The following is a 10,378-nucleotide window of genomic DNA, read 5'->3' on the forward strand; positions in this document are numbered from 1 at the left end:
CCCCCCCCCCCCACAGGCTCCAAACAAACCTTCCACATCAGACAGATGTTCACCTGCACATGCGCTGATGTGGTCTATTGTATCCCCTGTTCCCAATGTGGCCTCCTCTACATCGGTGAGACCAAGCGGAGACTCGGAGTCCGCTTTGTCGAACACCTATGCTTGGTTTGCGACAAATGACAACACGTCCCAGTCCTGAACCACTTCAACTCCCCCTCCCACTCCCTGGACGACATGTCCATCCTGGGCCTCCTCCAGTGTCACAACGATGCCACCTGGAAACTGGAGCAGCAGCACCTCATATTCCGCCTTGGAAGTCTTCAACCCAATGGTCTCAATGTGGACTTCACTAGCTTCAAAATCTTCCCACCCCCAACCTCATCCCAAGACCAGCTCCCCCCATCCCTGCCTCATTGACCTGTCCGTCTTCTCCCACATATCTGCTCCTCCCATGTCACTGACCAATCTCCACCGCCACCTAGCTACACTCACCTTTACTAGCTTCATCCCCGCCTCCTTGACCTGTCCATCTTCTCTCCCACCTACCCACTCCACTATCTACCTGCTATCACCAACCCCCCCCCAGTATTTATTTCAGAGCCCCCTTCCCCTCCCCCCTTTTACAAGAAGGGTCCCGACCCGAAATGTCAGCTTTCCTGCTCCTCTGATGCTGCCTGGCCTGCTGCGTTCCTCCAGCTCCACACTGTGTTAACTCAGACTCCAGCATCGGTAGTTCTTACTATCTCTAAATGAATTCCACTACTTTTTTGAGGGCACTTTTTTGCCCAGCCAGTGAAGTCCATATCCTCTGAGTGGACCAGTAAAAGATCTGCAATAGTCTACCTTGGAGGGTGCTGTAGACAGATTGAGTAGTGACTTTTGAAAGGGAATTGGCCAAATTCTTGGGGGAAATAATTGCATGGAAATGGAGAAAGATCAGGAGAGTGGAACCAATTGGCACCCACTAAGAGTTCGCACAGGCATAATATGGCAAATCGCCACTTTCAGTTATGCATTGCGTCCAAAATGGATTAGGTAATTGATCCTGTAATCTTCTACCTTAATTAAAGTGACACTGACACTGTTAGGATTCCTTTGCTTGACAATTACATTTTGGAATTTAGAATGTAACCAGTGTGATCATTTATGCAAAGAGGACAATGCATTATTGTATGTATGTGCGCAGAAGTGGAATGGGGCTTTAAACTGGACAAAGTCAGGATATACTAAATATATCTATTTTTCCTTTTGAGCCAGAGGCATTCTAATGATGAAGCTGGCTTAAGTAGTTGAACATCAAATAATGAGACGAGAAAAGTATTGATGACTAAAATTTGTGTAATTACAGAGAAAATTTAATTTTGCAATGAAAATAATCATCCAGGCATTAGAAAGTAGAGTCAAGGCATGGTTATAGCACACAAGGAGGCAATTCAACCTGCATGCCTGTTCGAGCTCGAAAGAAGAGCACATCAGTGCCTTGGACTGTTGCCTGCAACCTTGCAAGCATTTAATCTTCAGATAATGATATGGACCCCTTTTGGAAGCCATATTTGAATTACCCTCGTCATAACTTTAAATTTGGTTAACTTTAAGGAGCTAACTATTTTTTGGTACTTTTTATTGATTTCTGCTTTATAAAAAGTTACTTGTTTTAGCTCAGGGATAATAAGTTTGTGTCCCCTCAAGTAAGATAGTAATAATTCTTTACACCGTTAATCCACTTCTGTTGTTCTGAGTGATGTTCAGGTTCATGCTGTAGAGGTAAAACCATCTACTTCATATGTGTAGTCATGGCGATCTGCATTGCCAGATAGTGGACAATATCCAAAAAGGAATTTCATTAGAATGCTGATGATATAAACGTTCTAATGATGCCTGTTATTACAAGTTAAAACAGTATTTCTTAAAAACTAGGGAATGTAGAAATGAAGGTTAGAACTGCTGGAACATGATGATTAACTGCAGTCAGCAGTAAGGTCATGCAGTCCTATCTCCCATCTCAGCAAAAATGGGAGAAAACAGGTTTATTTCATATGAACAATGACATCTGGTACACTAGCTCCTTTGATGTTACCTTTTTACTGTCCACAGTGCTTTTCTTCCTCATTGTTAAGGGGTTAATCCATAAAACTGATGAGAAACTGGCAATATTGATGTTTGTGTAGATCTGATTTGAGATGTGAATGTAGACTTATGTTTGAATGCAAATACTGCCCAGGTTGCAAATTGCATTAGTTCAAGAAGCACCTGGTTTTTCAAGTTCAAATCACGATAGGCATTTTTAAAATGCAACTACTTCTTATAAAAATCTTGTATTACAGTATATACCTTAATCTGTTGAAGAATGATAATGTGGTTTGATATGATTAATATACTTAAAAATGAGAACTTTTCATTTGTCAGTCTATCATCTGTAAGTAATTTGGTTTTAAATTACTGAAAATTGTTTTCAAAAATATATTCAGAGCTATTTGCTGATTATATTTGGGTACAGGAATCAGTTTTTTAATAAATAAGAAGCAAAATTGCATGAAAATGCTTGTAAAAAATGAATGCCTTTGCACCCAGAAGTTTTAAATGCTTCCTTGAAGGCCAGCAAACAAATGAAATTAGTGGTAACTCCCAGTGAGGGTTGATTCCTCTTAGGGCTGGTGTCTGCTTTTAGCATGATTTCAGTTTTTATGAACTGATGCAAAAATTGTGGAAATTTTGTGTGCACTAGATCTAATTTGTACATACAATTCTTTGATCTTTTGTGCGGATTATGCCAATATCAGCAAGACCCCAATGCATCAGAACAGAAAAACTGCTTACCTTTTCATTTTGAGGTAAAGTTGATTAACAAACAGGGCCACGCACGTTATATTTGTTAAAAGAATGTTCAGATACATGTCTTGAGTTAATGTTTTTCTTTTTAGTTGATTCAAAAAACATTGATATACATGCAAGAATTCCACCAGAAACCATGAAAGGACTCAAAGAGCTGGGTCTGTTTGGACAACAGGTTCCTGTAGAGTATGGTGAGTGTGTAAATACTGCAGGATAAAATCATTGATGTCAAACCTTGTATGTAAGGGGAGGTAATGGCCTAGTGGTATTATCGCTGAACTGTTAATCCAGATTCCCAGATAACGTTTGAATCTGGGGACCTGGGTTCAAATCCTGCCATGGCAGATGGTGGAATTTGAATTCAGTAAAATATCTGGAATTAAGAATCTAATGATAGCCATGAATCCATTGTCAATTGTTGGAAAAACCCATCTGGTTCACTAATGTCCTTTAGGGAAGGAAACTGCTGTCCTTACCTGGTCTGTCTAGATGTGACTCCGGATCCACAGCAATGTGGTCGACTCTTAACTGCCCTCCGGGTAATTACAGGTGGGCAATAAATGCTGCCTAGCCAGCAACGCCCTCATCCCGTTAATGAATAAAGAAAAAAATCAAGGCATTGAAAATAACTGTGCATAACATACAATAGTTCTTGTGACTACTTATTTTGTTTGAGTGTTGGCATCAAAATACAGTAATTGTATTAATCTGTTGATGGGTGTTCTCTTCAGGTGGCCTTGGTCTATCAAACACCATGTATGCACGAATTGGTGAGATCACTTCTTTAGATGGGTCAATAGCTGTTACGCTAGCGGCTCATCAATCTATTGGACTGAAGGTATTTGAGATATTTGTAATATCTTTCTCCAAGTACGTTGTAAACTGTTGATTTGAATTGAAGAAAAGACCAGTCGCTGTCTCCTTCTGTTCAAGAAAATCTTCTAAATTAAAGTAGTTGTGGTGTTGTGGACATTGGTTTCAACTTGGTGACAATTTTTGTGGATGTTGAATTAATGTATAATGTTGAAATTTGAAGAAATGTAGGTAAGTTTTAATCAGTTTCTCCACACAGTTATGTGGCTTCTTTCAGCCAGATGTCTTTTCTTTAGGATGGGGCATTTCAAAACTAGGGGGCGCATTTTTGAGAAGAGAGAGATTTTAAAAAACATGAGGGGCAAATTTTTTACACGGCAGATGGTTAGCATGTGGAATGACTTTCCTGAGCAAGTGGTGGATGTGGGTACAATTATACCATTTAAAATACATTTTGATAAATACATGATTAGGCAAGGTTTGGAGGGATGTGGGTGAGGATCAGGCAGGTGGGACTAGTTTAGTTTGGGATTATGTTTGGCATGGACTAATTGGACTGAAGGGTCTGTTTCCCTGCTGTATGACTCTGTAACCCTGTGACTCAGTATTTGAACTCCTAGCTTGGTATTGCTTAATAAACATAACTTGGTTTATTCCTATGGTACCAAAAGTGGAATTAGCAGATATCAGTTTGGTGTGGTGCTCAATATATACAATTGGCATCTTACTATATGCTCCTGTAATGCAGGGGAACGATGTCTTACCACTTGCCGTGACTCCAATTTTTCCTGACCTATCCTGGATTCTTGACAGCCTGCTTTCTCTCAGGAGCTATGTTCTGGCATTATCCAGCATTTTTTGAAAAGGACATTCCTAGTGAAGTCCAAATTTAATCTTCCAATGCAAACATTGATTATGCAAATTTATGATGTTCCATTATTTTCTTTCTGTGGTGTTTTCTATGAAACTTATTATTTGTTGCTAACTTCTATCTGTAACTGAATTAGCTTCATAGGTTAAGGTTTCTTTGAACCATCTTGACTCCTTGACTACCATTTAAATGATGGAGAATTCTCCATCAGGATATGGAGGGTTCTTCTATTTGGTTAGAAGAGATAGAAAGTGAAGATAATATAGGAGACATTAGATAGAAAGCAAAGCAGAAAGAGGAGTATGGTTTTGGGTAGTTGCTCTATCGAGAAATGGAGTGGCAGACAAGATTATAACTGCAACATGCCCAAATACAGGAGAAGGTACAAAGTCATTTTTGGAGAAGTCTAGAGAAAACAAAAATGGAAGGAGTTATAACTGAAAAGCAGGACATTTAAGTTGTGGATGGTGAGCATGTTTTTTTTGACTGGCTCATGGTGAAAACACTCGTTTGAGCTCATGGGGATGAATGGCTTTTCTCTGCAGTGTAACATATTATGGTTCTGGATAATGGGGGACAAAGATTGCTTATTGGAAATAAATAGTTTGAAATTATACCTGAAATGAAGACAGTGGAAGGGAGTAGAATGGTATGAAATCTGCCAAATATACAATTTTCTTTCAATGGTCACGGATTCTAGGTCATGAATGAAATGTGCAGCTTCAGGGAATAGGCTGAAGGAGCTTGAACCCTAGAGGCTCAACTGTTGTTTTGGTTACTATTGCTACACCTGCCCTTACACCTCCCCCCTCACCCCCATCCCAGGCCCCAAGAAAACCTTCCACATAAAACAGATGTTCACCTGCACATCTGCTAATGTGGTATACTGTATCCGCTGTTTCCGATGTGGCCTCCTCTACATCGGGGAAACCAAGCGGAGGCTTGGTGACCGCTTTGTGGAACACCTACGCTCGGTTCACGACAAACGACTGCACCTCCCAGTTGCGAACCACTTCAACTCCCCCTTCCATTCCTTGGACGACATGTGCATCCTGGGCCTCCTCCAGTGCCACAACGATGCCACCCAAAGGTTGCAGGAACAGCCCCTCATATTTCGCTTGGATACCCTGCAGCCCAATGGTATCAATGTGGGCTTCACAAGCTTCAAAGTCTCCTCTCCCCCTACCGCATCCCAAAACCAAGCCAGCTCGTCCCCACTTCCCTAATCTGTCCGTCCTTTCTCCCACCTATCCACTCCTTCCACCTCAACACCCATCCCCACCTCCTACCTACCAGCCTCATCCCCGCCTCCTTGACCTGTCCATCTTCCCTGGACTGACCAATCCCCACACTCACCTTTACTGGTTCCATCCCTGCCTCCTTGACTTGTCCGTCTCCTCTCCACCTATCTGCTCCTTTATCCATCTTCCATCTGCCTCCCCCTCTCTCGCTGTTTATTTGAGAATCCCCTTCCCCTCCCCCATTTCTGAAGAAAGGGTCCAGACCCGAAACGTCAGCCTTCCTGCTCCTCTGATGCTGCTTGGCCTGCTGTGTTCATCCAGCTCTACATCTTCATTGCTGTGCTTGAAAGCATTATGACTGATTGGTTGGAACACAATGTGCTTGATCTCTTCTGTCCTTGAATGTTTTTTTTAAATATACACCTCGGCTGAGAGTGGAGCCACTGATTTTTCAGTGCTGGAGAATCTCTTATTGGTTATCTCTTGGTTACTATTTGCTGGTTTTAGTGTCTTTGTACTGTTCTGAATAAAGAACAATAAAACACAGGAACAAATCCATTGGCCCACGAACACTGCACTGACACATGGCTTTCTAAACTTAAAAACGTTTTGCTTCTACACTGTCTGTATCCCTCTGTTCCCTGCCTATTCATATATCTGTCTAGGTGCCCCTTAAATGTTTATATTGTAACCGCCTCCACCACTTCCTCAGTGCGTTCTAGGCACTTGCCACCTTCCTCATTTCTTTTAAACTTATCCCCTCTTACCTTAAAATTATGTTCTCTAGTAATTGACACTTCTACCCTGAAAAAAGACTCTTCACTGTCCATTCTATCCATGTTTGTCTTAAGTTTGTAAATTTCTATCAGATCTCCCCCTCATTCTTTGACATTCAAGTGAAAACAAATCAAGTTTGTCCAATCTGTCCTCATAGCTGCTGTGATCTATTTTGGACATATATTTATTATCAAAAAGATGATATCACTGTGATAGAGACTACAGCTGTATGCCGTTATATAAGTGATCTAGATAGTCTCTGCGTATATGTAATTTCAGTTATCAAATATAGCAGAAATTGATCTTTGTTTATTTTTGCATATATTTAGGGAATTCTAATTGTTGGCACTGATGAACAAAAAGCCAAATATCTGCCTAAACTAGCAACTGGAGAACATGTTGCAGCTTTTTGTCTCACAGAACCAGGAAGGTAAGAAGGGAACTTTGGATCAATCAACCAATAAAGGTGTATGATTCATTTTCTCTAATTTTTTTTAGTCTTTTAAGATATGTGGTCTGTATATTGCAAAGTAAGTAACATTTTGAAGTATTCTGCTAAATGAACTGTGAAAAATTGAATTGTTGCCACCAAGATGTGCCACTGCCTTTTAATATGCACATTGTGATTCCAGGCCATAAAATGTACATATAACAAGTAATAGTGTGAATAGGAGTATTTATTGGACTTTATTTCACTGTATTGTTACAGCAGCATAAGGTATATGTGTTATAGGTTTGTGCAAGAGAGATAACAATGCATGTTGATACTGGTATTGTGGTATGCTTCTTCAACCAGCTGGTCAGAGCTGATTTATCAGTTTCATTGCTGTGCTTGAAAGCATTATGACTGATTGGTTGGTTGGAACACGATATGTTTGACCTCTTCCGTCCTTGAATTTTTTAAAAATATACACCTCGGCTGAGAGTGGACCCACTGATTTTTCAGTGCTGGAGAATATCTTATTGGTTTAGGGATCCAGTCCAGCATTCTTGTTTGTCTTGAATGCATTTAGGGAATCCTACTTGTCACCAATTAGTTGTCTTAAAAGTTACATCAGATACCACTGTGGTGCAGACTCAGGAACTAGAAATGCTGCCGTCTCAAAGACAAAACTTCGCAGCCAAGTGTTCGTATGTCAAGAATAGCAGAAATATTCTGAAATCTAATGACCTTGGTAAGCCCCTGGGATGATCTTGTGGACCCTTTGGGGTAGAGAGATGCAAGTTTGAAAGCCTGTTCTGAGATACATATGGTTATAGTAATTAGCTTTGTGTACTTCTGGTAGCCTGCAGTTAATTTTGGTCATTTTTCCATCAGTATCTGTCTTGATAAGCTGAAAAGTTTAGCTTTTTACTTTTTAATTGTTTAAATGCAGTCATTTAGTCTGATATACTCATCAAATCACTTAAATGCTACTTGAATAAGTATTTAGACAGCATACCTAAAGGCCAGTTGTTCACCACAAGGCAAAAATGGCAATTTAAAAGCAGGGAATGCAGAAATTCTGAGTTATGTTAAATCTACAAAATCGTTGTTACAACAGTATGATTCAGGTTCTCTCTAAAGCATGTGCGAAGTTTTGTGCTGTTACAATGTGCAACTCAACCTGCTGCATGGCTTGCCTTGTAATTAAGCTGAAAGACATTTTTGCATGGGATTTTATATCTCCTTGTCAATTTCAAGGCAAAAGAAAAATTGCACTTTATTGCTTTATAGAGGGAGGAGTATTATAATTATTGAATGATTTTATATTGCCTCACTTGTCACAGCCAGCCTGTGATCAATACCGCACAGGCTTGCCACAGTATGTTTCTGCCACCTTTCGCAGTCTGCCTGTCTTCTAATGAACTATGCCTGGGAATAGACCCCACATTTCTGTTTTAACGTTCTAAAATTGACAAAAATATCAGTGGCAATGTCAGGGAGAACAGTTTCTCACGGTGAGTTGTAGTAATCCAGAATGCAGTGGCTGAAAGGATGATAGAGGCTGATTCAGTAATACCTTTCAAAAGTTGGCTGAATGCATGAAGGGAAACTGTTCATAAGGATGTGTGGAAATAACAAGTGGGATTGATTGGGCACTTTGAAAAATCCACCCAGTGGATTTTTCTGCGCTGCATTATTGACTGTTGTTCTATGTTGACTGACTATTTAGTTTCACAGCTCGGGTGCAAGCAGTGATCACCATGTGGTTATTAAAATGCTCTCTATCAACATTTGAAACACATAACCTTTGCCATTCTATTCATCATTTTGTTATTCTAGCTGATATCCAAAAGCCTCCTTTAACAGAACTTTCTATGTGTATCAGCATCTGTCTCATTAGATTCCAGCTTGCAATAATAACACTTAAATATGAATTATAAGTCCTTTCTCAGAACTCCCTTTATTCGCCATTTATCAGGTGCATAGCCTCACAGTTTTAAAATTGTTACAACCACAGAGAATGCTGGAAATTCCTGCAGTGAGTACCTCATTTCCTGACTCCCCAAAGCTGTGTTGGAATAGTCCCCACTTACTTAGATGAGTGCAGACCCAACAATAATCGAGCTTGATACAATCCACGACAAAGCAGCTCACTTGCTTGGCACCACATCCACAAGTATCTGCTTCTGACATTCAGCAGCAATATATACTACCTACAAGATGCAGAAACTCGCCAAAGATCCTTAGATAGCACCTTGCAAACTCAAGACCACTTCCATCTGGAAAGACAAGGGCAGCAGATACATCTGAACACCACCACTTGCAAGTTCCCCTTCAAGCTATTCACCATCCTGACTTGGAAATACATCACTGTTCCATCACTGTCACTGGGTCAAAATCCCCCAAATCCCTCCCTAACAGCATTGCGGGTCTACCAATAGTCCATATACTGCAGCGGTTAAAGAAGGCAGCTCAGCACCCCCTTCTCAAAGACAGTTAGGGGCAGACAATAAGTGATGGCCAGCCAGTGACACCCATGTCCCATAAATAAATGATGAAGAAGAAACTCAGCAGGTCTGGCAGCATCTGTGAAGACAGGAACTGGGTTAATGTTTCGAATCTGGTTTGACTTGTCTTTAGGACAACTTAAAATTGCCACCACTTGCACTAGAACATAACATCTGAACTTGTATTCATTGGATACTTATAATATTTTTATCCCTTAACATAGATATAATATTCAATATTGCAAGTGCTTTCCGTGCTGTCTCACTCCCACTCATCATTACTCTCATCCTCACTTCTGCTTATGATATATTTTAGTAGCACTTCCTTATTCAATCTCTAAAGGGCCAATATATTAATGCATATCCAATAGTTTGTGAGCTTGTACTTAATTCAGTGGACTGTTTACTATGAGATTCATAACTAAGCTGATTTTGTCATCAACCAGTGTTGAAAATTGGTTGTCATAAGTGTATTTGCCAGCATTTACTGCAAAAACACTCGGAAGATACCCTCCAACTTAAATATTGACCCTAACCGTCATGACCCAACAACGAAGACTAGGCTGATGAAGTTAGAATAAGATTTTGGTGTATGATTGGCATGTCCTGGTCCATTGGCTTTTTACCATATCATGAAATGACTAGTTACAAAATTCATGTATTTTGTTTCATGGAAGTTTTAAATTTTGCATTTGAGATGCATGCTGTGTTCCTTCCAGAATAGGTTGAGAGAAATGGTACAGGTATTTATAGTAAATCTTATTTAACTCAATTTGTTGTTTGGACCTTGACATCACTGGCATTTATTGTGCACAGCTATTTGTCTTTTTAAAAAAAAGAGTTGCTACCCTTTCACGTTGTTGTGGACCAGACCAAACCCCCTTCAAATATAACAAGATAATAGCCTAGA

The 10,378-nt window shown here is 40.1% G+C and overlaps 1 protein-coding gene across 1 annotated transcript in view; it reads left to right on the forward strand.

The window, feature by feature from the left end:
* The window catches only part of cfap92 (cilia and flagella associated protein 92 (putative)), a 59,597-nt gene that overhangs the window by 38,064 nt on the left and 11,155 nt on the right, over positions 1-10,378 (forward strand). Inside the window, exons 10-14 of the mRNA XM_048606717.1 lie at positions 2,407-2,416; positions 2,922-3,023; positions 3,564-3,670; positions 6,864-6,964; positions 7,548-7,665. Of these exons, the coding sequence (XP_048462674.1) occupies positions 2,407-2,416; positions 2,922-3,023; positions 3,564-3,670; positions 6,864-6,964; positions 7,548-7,665 (438 nt within the window). The remainder of the gene's footprint in view (positions 1-2,406; positions 2,417-2,921; positions 3,024-3,563; positions 3,671-6,863; positions 6,965-7,547; positions 7,666-10,378) is intronic.

This window comes from Rhincodon typus, chromosome 16 (genome assembly GCF_021869965.1).
Source record: "Rhincodon typus isolate 14 chromosome 16, sRhiTyp1.1, whole genome shotgun sequence".
NCBI classification, from domain to species: Eukaryota; Metazoa; Chordata; class Chondrichthyes; order Orectolobiformes; family Rhincodontidae; genus Rhincodon; species Rhincodon typus.